We start from the raw sequence: 19311 nt of genomic DNA, 5'->3' as shown, positions 1-19311 counted from the left end.
AGGACAGGCCTTGGTGGCCTTTGGAGACCCTGCCCGTCGTCCTCCCTCGGCAGGTTCTCTCAGTGACTAATCGGGACAGCATTCTAAAGACATTCATTTTTCCAAAAGAGTTAAACCCTTGGCTTTTATCTTTAGACATGCTTGTTAGATAACATGTTCCCTCCTCAGATAAGGACTCTGAAGCACAGAGAAGTTGCTGGAAGCCTGCCAAGGATCACACAGGGGAGATGGCGGCAGATAGGACTTGGGCGCGGGGCTCCTGACTCCTACTCACATGCTTCACCAGGGGCAGCAATGACCTGTGGGCCCTCTGCAGGCTTAGCCACTGGCTTTCCTGGGGAGCTAAGCCCAGCGTCTTCTCCGAGGCGCTGGACACACTGCTGGGGTGCTAAGAACTTGAACTTCAATGTGACAGGTGCGGGGCATCATATAACCCACTAGTGACATGAGTCTAGTCCTAATTCTTATGGTGCATCTCAGCATACTACAGTTTCATGTTGAGGTGCGTCGCTCAACGTGAAAAACAGGCCTTTACAAAACACGTCTGGCTGAATACTAAACCTGGCAAGGTCCACTCCGAGTACTTCTGTAATATTGGAATCACTTCTGCGCCGTATTTTTCAAGCTTGTCTTCAGTAACACCATCAATTTGGAGCAAAACCTCAGGATCGGAAGATAAAGATTCTGTGCATGGGTATAAAATCAGGAATTTAGATTACCACCCGTGGAAGATCCACTGACTTCTTGCTCGGTCACTCATTCAGCTGGTGTTTGCTAAGTGCCAACCGACTGCAAAGCACCGGGTACACAGGCCAACTTTCTAAAGGACAGAACTAGCACCGCAAAGGCAGCGGACAGACCCCGAGCGCAGGAGCTCACCACGGAGCACCAGCAGGAAAGGGGCGGCAGCCAGGGCAGCCAGGGGGAGCGCGGGCCTGGGAGCCAAGGCTGGACCCGCGGGCATGCGCAGACTTCAAGCTGACTGGACTGCCTTGGTCCCCACTGCCAAGACTCGTCTAGCTGCAAGACCCTGGCTGCTGGGATGCCCGCATCTCTACTTCCAGCTCCTGTCCAGCCAGGGAGGCACTGCTGAATCGCCGCCGCCCAGCCTGGCTGCTCTTGCTCCAGCCTTGCCTGTTATGGACTGGGAGAATATGGTTTGGGAAACTGTTCCCCGGGAACCCCTGCTAGGGTCCCGGACACCCTTTCCCCAACCCATAACAAAAGCCAAAATGACCAAAAACAGAAAAATTACAGTGGGTTCTTGTCCTAAGCTAAGAATAAATATGATTAGCTTGGACAGTTGCTGAAGATTTAAAGAAGTTTATTAGAAAGATAGAAATACAGAAAATAGAAATACAACCCCATGACAAATGGCATGGGGGGGGCAGTGACTCGAAATGAATACACCAAAGGGATTACACGTGGACCAGACTTTTACACCCATGACCTCCATCTTGTTTGCGTGACTCTGATGTAGTGAACATCCCTGTAAGGTACCTCCCCCAGCAAGGTGTCTTCTTTCATGAAGGGCAAGGTCAAACCCTGTTCCATCCTCCCTAGATCATCATGTAGATCTGTCTTTAGATAAAAGCTTAGTTCTCTTCTTAAGATCTGGCTTTAGATAGAGAAAGGCCTAGTTCTCCTCTCCTATTGACTGGTTAATTACTTTGAGCTAGGTTAATTTACATTGAAATAGCTGCCTGTTTTAGGCAGAAATCAAGTCCTTTCTTTACCCATGACTGCCGCCATTTTGACACAACTTTTTAAAATATATCAATTATTTTCTTTTGAAATATATTAATAATCAGAGCTTTCCCAAATCTTCCTAGGCAATTCCAATACTGGTACATTGCCCACCTGGGGTACGGCAGGAAGTGGGCAGTTCAGGGTCATTTGCAGAGAGATGGCACATCGGCTTGCAACTGGACAGGCCTGCCATCTCAGGGGTCAGCCTGGCTGCTAAGGGAGAGTGGGACCCGGGGCCTGGGGGAGGCCACCGCAGCGGCGTGAGGAGAGCTGGGATGCAGGAGTGGAGGCGGGGAGAGCCCGCATGAGCTTGGAGGCGAGGGGGCAATAATCCTGTGTCTGACTTGAGCAAAGGGCAGATTCCAGATCTTTTCCAATCTGTGATTTTCACATCATTCCTATGTTTAGAGGAAAAGCGGCAGACTGTGGGACAGAACAGAAGGTTTATGAAAGGGGCCAGTGGAAGATGAAGAGGGAGAGACGAGCAGAAATGTAGACCCTCGACAGAATTTATAACTTATCCAGAGAGCTGTTGTGGTTTTTTAGTGGTTTTGGAAAGATTAAAATGTACCAGTTAGGAAACTACACTACTAGCCTTGGGAAAAATTACTGTTTTTCATTGATTCTAAGTCACATAGCCTTTTCACGTATTAGCGTTCCTGAAGTCAGGATGCGTCCTACAAGGAGTGGCTATACGGCAGATGTCCTGCGGCTGTTACTGCCTGTGCGTGAGAACCTAGTCACAGCTACTAATACTGCCGGCAGTCCACAGAGACTGCGTTACTGGTACAGTACATATTCACTTTAACTGCCACATAAAATGTCTTCAAAAAGACTGTGCAGTGATCAACATTGAAAAAGGAACTGTGCATGTACAAAAGCTCTGAGACACAGTAATGGTGAATAAATGTGGCATTAAGAAGATACTATCTGTCTTTAAGGAAATGACCACAATTTCATAGTTTCTTTCAAGCAACAATCAAGTGTTTTGCATGACCTAAAAAAAAAGATGCCCAGAGTAGAAAATTGCCCAGAGTATTGCATTTTCGTTACTGAGAGACATGCAACCTTCTGTTGACACCTTCTGGTGCCATTCAGAAAGCACCACCAGGGAAGGAGCACGGGCGGGCTGGCGGTGCGGCTCAGTGGTAGAATACAGTCTGGCACTCGGGAGGCCCTGGTTCACTCCCCAGCACCGTTAGTGAAGCCAAGGAAACACAAAGACGTGGGGGTAGAAAAGAGAGGAGGTGATTAGGAGACTTCATGAAGGGGGAGCACAAGGGAACGTACACCAGGCAACTAATAAACGTATTTTCTAGAGACTTGACTACTGAAATTCTGAGGTAAGCTATCTTGTACTTAGAAATCACTTCAATCAGCAAGTCCTTCCTTCCTCCCTCGCTCCCTCCCTCCCGCCTTCCCTCCCTTTTTTCCTTCTGTGCTGGGGATTGAACCCAGAGGTATTCTACCTCTGAGGTATATTCCTAGCCTTATTTAATTTTTTATTTGGAAAAAGTCTCACTAAGTTGCTGAGGATGACTTTGAATCCACGATCCTATCTCAGCCTCTCAAGTACTGGGACTCCAGACCTGTGCTACCACGCCAGGGTCAGCAAGCACCTACCTACCTACCTACCTACCTACCTACCTACCTTCCTTCCTTCCTTCCTTCCTCCCTCTCTCCCTTTTCTTTTCTTTTCTTTCTTGTACTGGGGATGGAGCCCAGGGACATTCTACCCCTGAGCTACACCCCCAGCCCTATTTTATTTTGAAAGAGAGTTTCACTGGGCTAAGTAGCTGAGGATAGCTGGGAACCTGTGATCTTCTGTCTCAACCTCCCAAGTACTAAGATTTCAGGCATGCATCACACCTTACAAGTCTTTTTTTTTTTTCCTTCCTTCCTTCCTTTCTTTTGGCATTGGGGATTGAACCCAGAGGCATTCTACCTCTGAGCTAAACCCCCAGCCCAATTTTATTTCTTATTTGGAAACAGTGTTTCACTAGGTTACAGAGGGTCATGCTAAATTGTCAAGGCCAGCTTCAAACCTGTGATCCTCCTGTCTCAGCGTCCCAAGCACTGGGATTACTAGTGTGCATCACCATGCCAGGCTACTATTTCCTAACTAAAAACACAGCAGTATGCTATATCCAGATTTAAATAAACAGAAAGCATAACCTCTTTTCATAGGGAACTTAGCTTTTCATAGTAAAGACATTTGTACAGAAATATAGCTAAACATTATATAAGGCATGTAAATAATCAGTATGAATAATTAAGTGACATCTGGTTTTTTAGATTACTGTTATCTTTTAACATTCAGCTTTAGAGCAAAGCATAAAATTAAAATCATACCACATATATGAAATTCCAATTATCTGTCTACCTTTTTTTTTTTTTTTTTGTGGTACTGGGGATGGAACCCAGGGGCATTCTACCTCTGAGCTACACTCCCAGCCCTATTTTTTATTCTTTATTTTTTGAAACAGGGTTTCACTGAGTTGCTGGGGCTGTTTTTGAACCGCAATCCTCCTGTTTCAGCCTCCCAAATGCTGGGATTACAAGCATGCGCCACCAGGCCCGGCTCTTATCTACCTATCTTGCTGTGCTGGGGATTGAACCCAGGGCCTTGTGCATGCTAGGCAAGCACTCTATCACTGAGCCCCATACCTTAAAACTGGAATATACCTTAAAGAATTATATTTTTATCTCAAGAATGAGTTTAAATGGATCCACTGAGCTACTGAGCTTTCAATCTAGATAAATAAAAACACTTAAGTAGACTATATAAACATACACACACACACACATATATCTATCTATCTATCTATCTATCTATCTATCTATCTATCTATCTATCTGTTTTTTGTGGTACTAGGGATGGAACCAAGGGGCATTCTACCTCCAAGCCACACCCCAGTGTTATTATTTTTTTTATTATCTTTATTTTGAAACAGTCTCACTGAGTTGCAAAGGACCTCACTAAGTAGCCGAGGCTGTCTGAGAACCACATTTCTCCTGTCTCAGCCTCCCAAATGCTGGGATCACAAGCGTGCGCCACCATGTCCGGCAGACTGAGATATATCTACTACTTTAAAAGTTCCTTAGCAGCTGGGCACGGTGGTGCAAATCTGTAATTCCCATACTTCGGGCTGAGAGGAGGACCACAGTGGTAGTGAGACTCATCAACTTAGTTTTAAACATAAAATAACCGGGCGTGGTGGCACACACTTGTAATCCCCGCGCTTGGGAGGCTGAGACAGGAGGATCGCACAGGTTCGAAGCCAGCCTCAGCTACTTAGTGAGGCTCTCAGCAACTTAGTGAGACCCTGTTTCCTAACAAAGTATAAAATAGGTCTGGGAATATAGCCCGGAGACAGAAAAGCCCCTGGGCTCCACTCCCAGTACCCCCTCACCAATAACCCCCCCAAAAATAAATAGGGCTGGGGGTAAAGCTGGGAGGTAAAATGGCCCTGGGTGCAATCCCCAGTGCCAAAAAAAAAAAAAAAAAAAAAAAAAAAAAAAGAAAACAAAATAAAAGTTCTTAGCAAGATGAACGCCTGGCTACTCGATCTGTGACGGCACAGAAGGTGCCACGTACCTACCTGCAAGCTTCTTGAGAGTGGCAGTGTTAAAAATATTGAAGTAGTGGACCCCAAAAACTTTCCCTAGAGATTTGCAGACCTCCGTAAGTTCCCCAAGGCATTTCTTAACCATTTCTTCCCTTTGAGATACTTTGGCCACCAAAGCTTTTTGTTTCTTCATACTGCTCGAATTTTCCGTTTCCATGAAGTCTACCTTAGTGAGAAAAAGGAAAAAACCACAAGAGTGAGGATATTTATGTTCTGCCAATAGCGACAAAGCCCCTTGGGGATGGGGGCTATGCATTCCCCATCTTCCCATCAGGATGGTTCCATCCTCAGTACCCCCCCCCCCCAAAAAAAAAGATTTAGTAACCAAAAACCCATTACATTAATGTTGACAGACACCACTTTCCTTGGGTTCAATGTGAAGATCTCTTTCCAAGTAAGGAGATCAGAATATGCGCATGTAGACAGTATATATAAATCCAGACCTGTGAGCTTTGGAAAGGAAATCGCACTTTATGGTAATATATGTTGATGCACTCACTGTGGACAGCTATAAATTTTTAAAAATACCGTACCTTTAAATACCCACTCAACACAGCTTGGGCTTTAGCTCCCGGCGTCAGGTAGGCGATCGCCTGGTCATTGGCATTGATATATAAGTCTTCATCCAAAATCTTGTCAAGTATTAGTTTTTTAAAAAGTCTCTCTGCGTTGTGTCGTGAATAAGCAGACCCCTTTCCAAATATACCTGTCTGAAGTTTTGCACTTTTACTCCCTAATAAGGTACAAAACGTTAGGTAAGTCAATACAGGTGTATCATGAATTCCATAGAGAAGAGGCTAGAAAGGCACTGATGGCTGTTTAGACAATAGATCATCTTTCCCGTGGCAAGAAGACAACTGTTTAATGAGCATCTGAGTAGAATTCTAAAATTCCTCTAGTTGCAGCTTTTTACGTGGTGGGTGCCGGGCCTGCAGCTGGGCCTGTGCTCGCTAAGCCTGCGGGGCTCCACCCCGTCCCCGGCTATCTCCACTTTTCCTCATTTCTCCCTCCTTGGTGGTAGCAGGGATAGAACCCAGGGGCATTCTGCCACTGAGCTACATCCCAGCCCTTTTCTTTCTTTCTTTCTTTTTTTTTGGTGGTACTGGGGATGGAGCCCAGGGGCATTCTACCTCCGAGCTATACTGCCAGCCTTATTTTTTAGTCTTTTATTTATTTTTCTTCTTCTTCTTTTTTTTTTTGTGGTACTGGAACCCAGGGGCATTCTACTTCTGAGCTATACCCCAGCCCTTCCCTCCCTCCCCCCACCCCCCTTTCTCTTTCTTTGTGCTACTGAAGGTAGAACCCAGGGGCTTTTCTACCTCCGGTCTATACTCCCAAGAGCTGGGATTACAAGCATGCGCCACCACACGCAGCCTTATTATTTTGAAACATGGTCGCACTAAGTTGCAGAGGGCCTCACTAAGTAGCTGAAGCTGTCTGTGAACTGCAATCCTCCTGTCTCAGCCGCCCAAGTACTGGGATTACAAGCCTGTGCCACCACACTGGGCTCTAGTCTTTTATTTTTTGAAACAGGGTCTCACTGAGTTGCGAAAGGCCTTGTTAAGTAGCTGAGGGTGTCCGTGAACTGAACGACATCCTCTGTCCTCTGCCTCCTGAATGCTGGGATTACAAGCGTGCACCTTCACGCCTGGCCCTCAGCCCTTTTTAAAATTTTACTCTGAGAAGGGATCTTGCTAAATTGCTTGGGTTGGCTTGGAACTTGTGATCCTCCTGTCTCAGCCTCCCAAGCAGCTGGGATTACAGATGTGTGCCACTGAACCTGGCTTCTTTTTGCAACACACATTTGACCAAAAACCACTGAAAATAAACCAGGCATGGTGCCACCTGCTTGTAATCCCAGCATTTGGGAGGCTGAGACAGGAGGATCGTAGTTTGTAGACAGTCTCAGCTACTGCTTAGTGAGGCCCTTTGCAACTCACTGAAAACCTGTTTTAAAATAAAGACTAACAAAATAGGGCTAGCCGGGTGTGGTGGCGCACGCTTGTAATCCCCGCGCTTGGGAAGCTAAAACAGGAGGATCGCGCAGGTTCGAAGCCAGCCTTAGCTGGTTTAAGAGACCCTGTTTCCAAATAAAATATAAAATAGATCTGAAAATGTAGCCCGGAGGTAGAAGGCCCTGGGTTCCATCCCTATTACCACCACCACCACCAAAAAAAAAAAAAAAAAAAAAAAAAAAAGTTCATCTTTTTTTTTTTTTTGTATTAATGGCAATGGAAGCCAGGGACATTCTATCTCTAAGCTACACCTCTAGCCCTATTTTTTATTGTTTAGTTTGAAACAGGGTCTCATTGAGTTGCAGAGGGCCTCACTGAGTAACTGAGGCTGGCCAAGTACTGGGATTACAAGCCTGCGCCACCACGCCTGGTTTAAGTTCATCATTTTAAAGCTTAGTATTTCCAGCTTATAAAATCAAGCTAGAGCAAAGAAATCAAAGAAAGGGATTATGTAAGTAGTAACAGCTTCATAACACTGTGCTATTTAGGACAACTGTGTTACCAATGCAGTTACAAAACACTTGTGTCCAGTTCTGTGTGTGAGTGGTGCTCAGGATCAAGCCCAGCACCTCACACAAGCTGGCAAGCACTCTAGCACTCAGTCACAATGGCAAGCACTCTAGCACTCAGTCACAATGGCAAGCACTCTAGCACTCAGTCACAATGGCAAGCACTCTAGCACTCAGTCACAATGGCAAGCACTCTAGCACTCAGTCACAATGGCAAGCACTCTAGCACTCAGTCACAATGGCAAGCACTCTAGCCCTCAGTTACAACCCCACACTCTGGTGACGTTTTGTTCTTTTTGTGGTACTGGGGATAGAACCCAGGAGTATTTTACCTCTGAGCTATGCCCCCAGCCCTATTTTTTGTTCTTTATTTTGCCAAGGGCCTCACTAAATAGCTGGGGCTGGCTACAAACCTGTGATCCTCCTGTCTCAGTCTCCAAAGTACTGGGATTACAGCATGTACCACCATGTCCAGCTATGGCAATATTTTATTTTATTTTATTTTTGGTGATACTGGGGTTCCTGGAAGCCCTTCTACCTCAGGGCTACACTCCCAGACCTATTTTTACATTTTTATTTGGAAACAGGGTCTCCTAAGCCAGTGCACGTGGCTGGCTTCGAACCTGCGCGATCCTCCTGTCTCTGCCTCCCAAGCGCAGGGGCTATGGCAATATTTTATAAATACTATCTCTGGCTGAGCATGGTGCTGTACTCCTGTAATCCCAGGACTTGGGAGGCTGAGATAGAAGAATCCCAGGTCTGAGGACAGCCTCAGCAAGTAGTGACACTTTCATCCACCTAGTGAGACCCTGTGTCAAAATAAAAATAAAAAAAGGGCTGGGGTGTAGCTTAGTAATTGATGCCTCTGGGTTCAATCCTCAACACACACACACACACACACACACACCCCTCTGGTTTGGGTCCCTGAAGTTGCTGCTAGTTTCTACCCCAGGTATTTAAGTCTGCACCTACCGCCACCCTCCCTGACAAAGCCAATACAAATTCCAAAGCCAAAGCGCTACACCTGAGAGACGCCCCAGGACAGGGCTGAGGACAGCAATGTGCCCGCGGCCCTCTCCTGCCCGCGGACAGCACTGCGCAGGACGCTTTGTTTCTTACCCCGGCTGCCACAGCCCTAGTGTCTTCATAGGATACAGATTTATCATAACAATTCTACTTAAGAAAGAAGCCTGCAACACTGATGATAACGAGGATTAGCTTTGGAAAGCTTTCTTGTAAATTTCAGATGCTTTGCTCACACAAGCTCAGTTATTCAAGGTTTTTCTTTCTTCAAGTGATCTGTATGGAGATCCTGATTAGAATCCTGCTCTGTCCTGGTGGCTTGGGTACGGAGCTGTCCTGCGGCTGAGGATAACCAAAACACAACCCCTTTGAACACACGTGAAGCACACTGGAATGTGTGAGGACACGTTTGATCTCATTATCTTTCTTTTTTTGGTGTGTTTAGTACTGGGATTGAACCAAGCGGCATTCTACCTCTGAGCTATGCCCACCAGCCCTATTTTTTATTCTTTATTTTGAAACAGGGCCTAAGTAGCTGAGGCTGTCTATGAACTGCGATCCTCCTGGTTTCACTGATTGCAGAGGGCCTTGCTAAGTAGCTGAGGCTGGCTGTGAATGAACCAAACCTCGATCCTCAGTCTCAGCCTCCCAAATGCTGGGATCACAAGCCTACGCCTGGTACCCGGTGTATGTATTGTAACGTAGAGCAGTTGAGCATAGAGCGCTCTGAGGAACTGAGTAAATCATCTTCCCACTCCAGTCTAGGCTACTGTTATTATTTTATTATTATTACAGGACTAGGGATTGAACCCAGGGGGATTCTACCACTCAGCTATATCCCCAGTCCTTCTTATTTTTTTAAATTTTGAGACAGGGTCTGGTTAAGCTGTACAGGCTGGCCTCGAACTCTTGGTCCTCTGTCTCCACCTCCTGAGTGGCTGGGGTACAGGAGCACCGCAGTGGTGACAAACACTCTTTGGAGGTTTTATCGTCAGCTCCTCTGCGGCCACCTCCACACAGACCTGGACTCCGACGTCCTTGTCCCGGCAGGTTGAGCACTTGACTGACCTGCTTACACCACCCTTCACTGCCCTCTTCCCAAGATTTGCTAGCTAGCCCTGTACCCTCAGGCAGAACCCCTGGCACCTCTTCCACATTCTCGGAGAGGGCATGTGTCTTCCCACACTGCGTTCTTCCCACTTTTACTTTCAAATCATTGAGGTTAGCACTGACATGTGGCCTGTGTGTACCATGGCTAGATCTATACGTGGATGGATTCCAACTACTTAGGACACATTTCCTTCCCGACGTGGAATAATGTCCTCTTATGCAACTCTTGTACGTGTGTGTGTGTGTGTGTGTGTGTGTGTGTGTGTGTGTGAGAGAGAGAGAGAGAGAGAGAGAGAGAGAGAGACAGACAGACAGACAGACAGACAGACAGACAGCCTGATTTTATTTTTTATTTTGAAACTGGGTCTTGCTAAGTTGCTGAGGCTGGTATCAAACCTGTGATCCTCCTGTCTCAGAATCCCAAGTACTGGGATTATAAATGTGCACCACCACGCCTGCCTTAACCTTTGTACATTATGTCAATTACTCAAAATCATGTTAAGAATTATTTTATTTTATTTATTATTTTATTTTTTTGGAGGTACTGAGGTTCCTGGAAGCCCTTCTATCTCCGGGCTACACTCCCAGACCTATTTTATATTTTTTTATTTAGAAACAGGGCCTCTTAAGCCAGCGGGGCTGGCTCCGAACCAGCGCGATCCTCCTGTCTCCGCCTCCCAAGTGCGGGGATTACAAGCGTGCACCACCACGCCCGGCAAGAATTATTTTATTTTTGTATGATACTGGGGATTGAACCCACGAACATTCTACCTCTGAGCTATGCCCCCAGCCCTTTTAATTTTGAAAGAGGGTCTTTCTAAGTTGCTGAGGCTGGGTTTGAACCCGTGATTCTCCTGTCTCAGCCTCCCAAGTTCTGGGATTACAAGCATGTTTCACCACACATCCCACTGATTTCATTTGACCTTGGGTCTCTTTTATAATCTTTTCCCTGGAGTTTCTAAGTGCCTCTCTCCCTTTCTGATTGAGAAGTAATATTTTGCATTATTCACAGATACCAATAAGAAATCTGTTTCTTATTCTTTCTAAATCTGGCCGTGCCTGTTCTTGACTGTTACGCGCAGCATCGTAAGGCTGCAGTGCCACAGGCGGCGCCGGGCCACGGCAGGTGCGCACCACCGCTCCCTGCATCACGACAGGGCTCTCTTGGCCTTCCAGTCTCCAGAACCGCTCAAATTAATCTGATGTCAGTTGGTTTTAGCTCCTGTTTTTCTTTCCAAAGCTTTCAAGAACATCTCTGAAGGGGTCCAGAATACGCCACTGTGGCATAAAAATTATCCTGAGCAGAAGGCATTTTAAGTTCCTGAAATCCTTTTCTGCCAAAAGGCAGAGCCTGCTCAAAAAACCTCATCTGACATCTTTTTCCTCCTGGGACAACCCGGGAAGGCCTATCTTCTAAGTGGAGCGAGCCGCTCCGCACCACACTCAAGCCTTCCTACCGCCCATCTGGCCCCGCGAGGGCCCACTTGGCTTCCCTCTCAGAAGTCACTGCCTCCCCGGTCCCTGTCAGGATGGCCTGTAAGCGCCAAGTTCTACCTGCCCCCGAGCCACAGTTCTGGAACTCCAGGTCACCGCGGTTAAATCTGCCTTTTCTTTTGCTAACCTGCCTTTTGTCACTTCAATCTGCAGGCTGCGTCACAGAAGCTAAGAGAACAGAGAACAGTTGTCTTCCCTGACATGTCTTTACTCTTGGTACTGTCAAATCTCAGGGAAATTTATTTATTTACCTTATTTATTTTTTTGCGCGGTACTAGGTATGGAACCCAGGGGCATTCTACCTCGAAGCTCTACCTCCAGCCCTTTTTACTTTTAATTTACAAACTGGCTCTTACTAAGTTGCCACGGATCTTGCTAAACTGCTGAAGCTGGCCTTGAACTCGCGATCCTCCTGTCTGGCCTCCCAAGTACTGAGATTACGGGTGTGTGTCACCATACTCAGTTTTCTTTTTGTTTTGAGATAAGGTCTTGCTAAATTGCCTAGATAGGCCTCAAACTTGTGATCCTCCTGCCTCCCCAAATCTCTAGGATAATAGGTGTGTACCACTGTACCTGGCTGATTCTTTATATATTTATCTATCTTTCTTTCTGCTCTGTTTTATTTTTATTTTGAAACAGGGTCTCACGAAGCTGTTGGACGTTCTCACTACTTGGTTGGATAAAAAATGGCCCTTTAAAGAGCTCATAAATTGGAGTTGAAATAATTGAGTCTTGAGGGTTATGATTCCAGCAATGAATAAATCCACTGTAATGGTTTACCTGGGCGCAGCTGGTAGCCGGGGCTGGATCCCGGGCGTGCGGCCTTGGGGATTATACTTGGCTCCTCTTTCCCCTGCTCTCTTCTTCTGGCCTCCTCCATGATGTGAAGAGCACAGCCCACGTGCTCTCCTACTCTATCTGCCTTCTACCACCATGCCCTGAGATCTGTGGTCCCTGGTCTCACACGGATTGAACCCCAAACCCTAAAAACATATAAATCTTTTCTCTAAGATACATGATCAGTCTTTTAGATTATAGCTGCAAGAATGCTGAACAAAACACTCAATGTCTGAGGCTGGCCTCTAACCTGGGATCCTCCTGTTTCAGCCTCCCAAATACTGGGATTTTAGGTGTGTGCCATCCCACCCAACTAGATATTTAATTTCAATGGATATAATTCAAGCAACAGAAGAGATGACTTACCTAGAAAGATGTCAACCAGCATGTTCATAGTGAATCTTCCAGAAGGACCTATGTGTTTTATTCTTCCTGTTCCTTGTGATGAACTATGTTCTTGAACAAAACTTACAATATTTTTGACATCATCAGTCACATCTCTTGTTTTGTAATCCTATAAATAAAAAGATTGCCTTCTGCTATAATTAAGAAATGATAAGCCAGATTATCAGAGCTTAATATTAACTGTGGTAGATTTATAACTTATTTCCAGACCAAAACCAAGACTAAAATTAAGGAAGTTACCCCCAATTTTTTTTTTTGGGTCAAAATTCTAGAACAATTAGTACTCTACGATCTACTTTATTACTATTACACAGACATGTCTGTCTTTCAACATTCTGATAGCATTCTGTAGGTAGAAAAAAAAAAAAAAGAGAGAAACCCTTCGTATCTTCTGGGCCAGTACTCTATTACTTATGGGACAGGGACTTGTGATCAGAAGCGCTGTCCAGTCATGGGAACGCGTGAGTTCCAGTTTCTTTCAGGACGTGGTGATACAGTCAATTCTTTGCTTTGTACTGTGAACTGAACCCAGGGGAATTCTACCTCCAAGCTCCGCCCACAGCCCTTTTTATTTTGAAACAGGGTCCTACTAAATTGCTGATGCTGGCATAGAAACAATAATCCTCCTGCCTCAGGCTCTCAAGTAGCTGGAATTACAGGTGTGTGCCACTAAGCCCGGCTCTCTTCTGCCTAAATTTATACCTCTGAAGATTTTATGTTCTTATGGCCTTAAATATCACCTGTGTGCCAACAATTCCTAACTCTACACAACTTCTTTTCAGATTTCTTTTATTTTTGTGGTACTGGGATTGAAGCCAGGGGCATTTTACCTCTGAGCTACACTCCCAGCTCTATTTTATTTTTTAATTAAAAAAATTTTTTTTGCAGTGCTGGGGAATCAAACTTGGGACCTTGTACATGCTACACAAGCTCTCTACCACTGAGCTACACCCCCAGCCCTCTTATTTTTTAAAACACAGTATCACTAAGTTGCAGAAGACTTCACTAAGTTGCTGAGACCTGCTGCTAACCTGTGATCATCCTGTCTCAGCCTCCCAAATACTGGGATTATGGTGTGTACCATCTGCTCACGAAAGAGAGAGGAGAGAGGAGAGAGGAAAGAGGAGAGAGGAGAGAGGAGAGGAGAGGAGAGGAGAGGAGAGGAGAGAGAGAGAGAGAGAGAGAGAGAGAGAGAGAGAGTGTGTGTGTGTGTGTGTGTGTGTGTGTGTGTGTTGCTGGGGATAGAACTCAGAGACATTCAACCTTTGACCTAAACCCCTAGCCTATTTTATTATTTTGTGGAGGGCCTCACTAAGTAGCTGAGGCTGGCCGAGAACCTGTGATCCTCCTGTCTCAGCCTTCCAAGTACTGGGATTACAAGTGTTTATCACCATACCTGGCTTTCAGAATTCTTGAATCAAACAGACCTGCACCACTCACGCCTCACCCGCAGCTCTTCCCCGCCAAACGGCCCTCTGCACTTTGGCTAAAGGTAACTCTGTCTTCCTTTACTCCAGTCCCTTAGCCCTCCTGCAACTGCTCTGGCCTCCATCACCTCTCCCCCTGACAGAGCGGCCCTGTGTGCTGGTTACCCCTCAAGTATTTTTATTTATTTTGTTCAATGATAAATCCTAAACTCTAGCTGGGTTTGGTGGTGCATGCTTGTAATCCCGGTATTTGGGAGGCTGAGACAGGAGGATCATATATATGTTCTTGGCCAGCTTCAGCTACTAAGTGAGGCCCTCCACAACATAGTAAGACTTTATTTCAAAATAAAATAGGGCTAGGGGTTTAGCTCAAAGGTTGAATGTTAAGCCGGGAGTGGTGGAGCACGCTTGTAATGCCTGCGCTTGGAGGCTGAGATAGGAGGATTGCACAGGTTCGAAGCCAGCCTCAGTTACTTAGGCTCTCAGCAACCTAGTGAGACCCTGTTTCCAAATAAAATATATAAAATAGGCCTGGGAGTATAGCCCGGAGGTAGAAAGCCTCTGGGTTCCACCACCAGTACCATCGAAACAAAAAACAAAAAGTTGAATGTCTCTGGGTTCTATCCCCAGCACCACACACACACACACACACACACACTAACAAAAAAACTGAAAAGAAGCGAGCAGATGGTATACACCTATAATCCTATAATCCCAGTATTGGGGAGACTGAGACAGGATGATCAGAGGTTAGCAGCAGGTCTCAGCAACGCTAGTGAAGTCTTCTGCGACTTAGTGATACTGTTTTTTTTTTTACATTTATTATTTATTTATTTATTTTTGGTGGTACTAGGGGTGGAACCCAGAGGCTTTCTACCTCCGGGCTATACTCCCAGACCTATTTTACATTTTATTTGGAAACAGGGTCTCACTAAGTTGCTGAGAGCCTCACTAAGTAGCTGAGGCTGGCTTCGAACCTGTGCGATCCTCCTGTCTCAGCCTCCCAAGCGCAGGGATTACAAGCCTGCGCCACCACGCCTGGCTTTGATACTGTGTTTTAAAAAATAAAATAGAGGGCTGGGGGTGTAGCTCAGAGGTAGAGACCTTGTGTAGCATGCGCAAGGTCCCAAGTTTGATTCCCCAGCACTGCAAAAAAAAAAAAAAAAAAAAAAATTAGAAAATAAAGCAGACGTAGGAGTATAGCTCAGAGGTAGAATGCCTTTGGGTTTAATCCCTAGTATGCCCCCCCCCCAATCCTACTTTCTCAGGTACTCAATAAATCTCTGTTGACTGAGTGAGCAGAAAACAGCCACCAACCCGCAGGCGCCACACCGAGCACATCACCCTCTGCTCTGACCAGTGCTGCATCTTTGAAGAGCACACAGCACCACACTTATATAAACAGGTGTGTCTCTCCACTCGAGCCTGGCCCACACCAGTGCATTTAGGAGTATCTAGCACCTTAAGGGCATTTGAAATAATATACTGAATGCGAAAATTCTCTATAAATAGTAAAGTACTACAGATACTAAAATGTAAAATAGCCACGATAGGTAAAATAAGTACCTAATGACTGAATTTAACAACCTCTCCCCAAGCTACGTGAGGACAGGTAATATTAAACTCACTCAGAAGCCACTGTCATTATTCTTTATACTTTTTTTCTTCTCGCAGTACTGGGGATGGAACCCAGGGGCATTCTACCTTGAGCTACACCCCCAGCCCTATTTTTTATTCTTTATTTTGAAACAGGGTCTCACTAAGGTTGCAGAGGGCCTCACTAAGTAGCTGAGGCTGGCCACGAACCTGTGATCCTCCTGTCTCAGCCTCCCAAGTACTGGGATTACAAACAAGTGCCCAGCGTCTTTATACTTTTTTTTCTTTTTTAGAACTGGGAGTTGAACCCAGGGACATTTTACCTCCAGCTATACTTTTTATTTTTCTCACTAACTTTCTGAGGCTGGGTGTGGACCTGAGATCCTCCTGGCTCAGCTTCCCAAGTACTGGGATTATGCTTTACCACTGACCCCACCCCAATCTATTTGTTACATTTCATCATGAGATAGGGTCTTGCTAAATTAACTACTTGGCTCCAAAGTTGTCATCTTCCTGCTTCAAGTCTCCTAGTCACTGGGATTACAGGTGTGTGTATACCACACTGCCTGGCTGAATGAGATCTTTAACTATAGGTTATAAAGTGGTGCAGTGTGTATAAGTCTATAATCCCAATACTTGGGAGGCTTAGACAGAAGGATCTTGGGGTTGAAGCCAGCACACCATAACTTAGTAAGATACTGTTTCAAAATTAAAAATAAATTAAGCCAAGCGTGGTGGCGGCGCATGCTTGTAATCTCAGCATTCGGTAGGCTGAGATCGGAGGATCGCGGTTCGTGGACAGCCTCAGATACTTAGTGAGGCTCTCCGTAACTTAGTGAGACCCCGTTTCAAAATAAAGTATAAAAAATAGGGCAGGGGTGTAGCTCAGAGGTCGAATGTCCTTGGGTTCCATCTCCAGACCCGCAAAAATAAATAAATAAATAAATAAATAAATAAATAAATAAATAAATAGTGCTGGGGTAGCTCAGTGGTAAAATGCCACTTGGTTCACTCTCTCGTAACCCCTGCCACATATTTTTGCATAGGCTATAGTTTGCATATGTTGGATTTTTTTTTTTACATGTTTGTATACTAATATTTATTTATTTATTTATTTATGTACTAAGGATTGAACCCAGGGGCATTCTACCTCCAAGCTACACCCCTTGCCCTATTTTATTTTTTATTCTGAAAGAGGGTCTCACTAAGTTGCAGAGGAACTCACGAGGTTGCTCAGGCTGGCTGTGAGCCTGGGATCCTCCTGTCTCGGCTTCCCAAGTACTGAGATTAGAGGTGTAAGCCACCACGCCCAGCTCATGATATTTCCAAAATATCCAGAAAGCACCAGTGCACACATGGCACCTCAATATTTTAGACGGACGGATGTCTCATGTGTTTTTTATAGGCTTCTAAATCACAAAAGAAGGTATGTCACAAAATACTTTAAGGCTGTTTCTATTCCAGTGACAACAGGGAGGATAATTCCTTTCCCTTGTTGAGTCTCTTGTGGCCACAGCCTGGGATCTAACTTGTATCTACTTTTTTTTGTGGTCCTGGAGACTGAACTCAGGGACGTTCCACCACTGAGCCACACACGCACACTCTTATGCAGGCTGTATCTAACATTCTTATTTTTTTAAATTTTTATTTTTGTGGTACTAGGTATGGGATTCAGGGGCCTTCGACCTCCAGGCTATACCCCTAGCCCTATTTTATTTTATTTTTTTGTGGCACTGGGGATTGAATCCAGGGGCATTCTACCTCCGAGCTACTCCCCTAGCCCTATTTTGAAAATAGGTCTCTTGTTTATTTTGAAACACGGTCTCACTGAGTTGAAGTGGGCCTCACTAGTTGCCGAGGCTGGCCACGAACCTGTGATCCTCCTGTCTCAGCCTCCTAAGTACTGGGATTACAAGCGTGCACCACTACGCTGGGATTTGTTACATGGGGCTTTGTATCTAACTTTTTAAAGTAGAGAAGAAAAAATCATGTTTGCAATTTACTTAATCATTAAAGAATTTTAAAAATTAATAATTTTACCTTTTGTTTACAGCAATTATCGCAAGAAACTTCTGGGTATTTTTTACAAAAATCAGGGTTAAATCCATTTTCACCAAAGTAAGCCAAAAGCTGTATTCTCCTGCATTCCGTTATATTTTCACAATAATGCACCATGCTATACAAGTTATTGAAGTGAGTCTCTCTTGTATGATGGTTGCCGTCTTTTTCCACTAAAAGACAAGAAAAACAGAAAAATATACTTATTGCGGTAGGAAACTTGGGAATATCATAGAAATATATCTATATCTATATCTATATATATATATATATATATATTTTTGGTGTGTGTAGTAGTGGAGACTGAGCCCAAGGGTGCTCTACCGCTGAGCTATACCCGTCAGCCCCTTCTATTTTCTATTTTGAAACAGTTTCACAACATGCTGAGGCTGGCCTCAAACTTGTGATCCTTCTGTTGTAGCCTCAGAAACAGTGGAATAACAGGTGTACCCCACCATGCCCAGCTTCAGAAATATTTAAGAACAGACTCATAGATCGTTAAATAATAAGTAAGAAAATTACATTAACAGCACTATATCAAAATAGCATAATTTTACACAATTATCTGGGTGTTTTTTATTTTCAAGGGTAATTTTTGTGTGTGTGGTACTGGGGATGGAACCTAGGGGCATTGTACCTCTGAGCTACACCTCCAGCCTTATTTTTTATTCTTTTCTTTTGAAACAGGGTCTAAGTTGAGGAGGGCCTCACTAAGTAGCTGAGGCTGTCTGTGAACCACGATCCTCCTGTCAGCCTCCCGAACTCTGGGATTACAAGCGTGTGCCACCACGCCCAGCCTTCAAGGTTAATTTTATAGGAGTAAATTTTATATTAATTTTTTCCAAGCAGAAAGAAATTATTTTGGGGGGCTGGAGACTGAAGCCAGGGTCTTGCACATGTCATCTTATCACTGAACTATAGCCCTAGTCCCTGAAGTAAAATTTTTTTTCATACATTTTCCTTATTTATCAGCTAGGCATGTGGAAACTGAGTATCCAAAGGAAAGATGGCGTGGAACTAGGGCAGTGGGTTGTGTACCTTCCCGAGTCTGAGGTCAAGGTAGTGCAGCCAGTCGTTCCAAAACTATGTTCCAGGGCTGGGGCGTGGCTCAGTGGTGGCTTGCCTAGAATGCCCGAGGCCCTGGGTTCTGTCTCCAGCACCACAAAACCCAACCAGCCAACCAACTAACAACCACAAGAAAACTGGTGTCCTCCGGTGAATTCACAGGGGCAGGTTATTTTATTTTTGTGGTACTGATGATTGTATCCAGGGGTGTTCTACATCTGAGCTATACCCCTGGCCCTTCTGACTTTGAAAGAAGGTCTCACGAAGTTGCCAAGGGCCTCACTAAGTTTCTGAGGCTGTCCTGGCACCTGCAATCCTACTGTATCTGCCTCCCAAGTATTAGGATTACAGGCATACACCACCACACTCAGCTGGGGAAGGTTGTTTTATTTTT

General features: G+C 45.1%; 1 protein-coding gene across 1 annotated transcript in view; it reads right to left on the bottom strand.

Annotated features, from left to right (window-relative positions):
* BLM (BLM RecQ like helicase) overlaps positions 1 to 19311 on the bottom strand; it is a gene marked incomplete at both ends in the record, with an annotated part of 67233 nt that overhangs the window by 5988 nt on the left and 41934 nt on the right. Inside the window, 5 exons of the mRNA XM_080690787.1 lie at positions 562 to 684; positions 5352 to 5544; positions 5912 to 6111; positions 12733 to 12880; positions 17835 to 18025. Coding sequence (XP_080546913.1) covers positions 562 to 684; positions 5352 to 5544; positions 5912 to 6111; positions 12733 to 12880; positions 17835 to 18025 — 855 coding nt within the window. The remainder of the gene's footprint in view (positions 1 to 561; positions 685 to 5351; positions 5545 to 5911; positions 6112 to 12732; positions 12881 to 17834; positions 18026 to 19311) is intronic.

Source organism: Muscardinus avellanarius (genome assembly GCF_963383645.1).
Source record: "Muscardinus avellanarius genome assembly, chromosome: 3".
NCBI classification, from domain to species: Eukaryota; Metazoa; Chordata; class Mammalia; order Rodentia; family Gliridae; genus Muscardinus; species Muscardinus avellanarius.
This window is presented reverse-complemented; position numbering and strand designations above follow the sequence as displayed.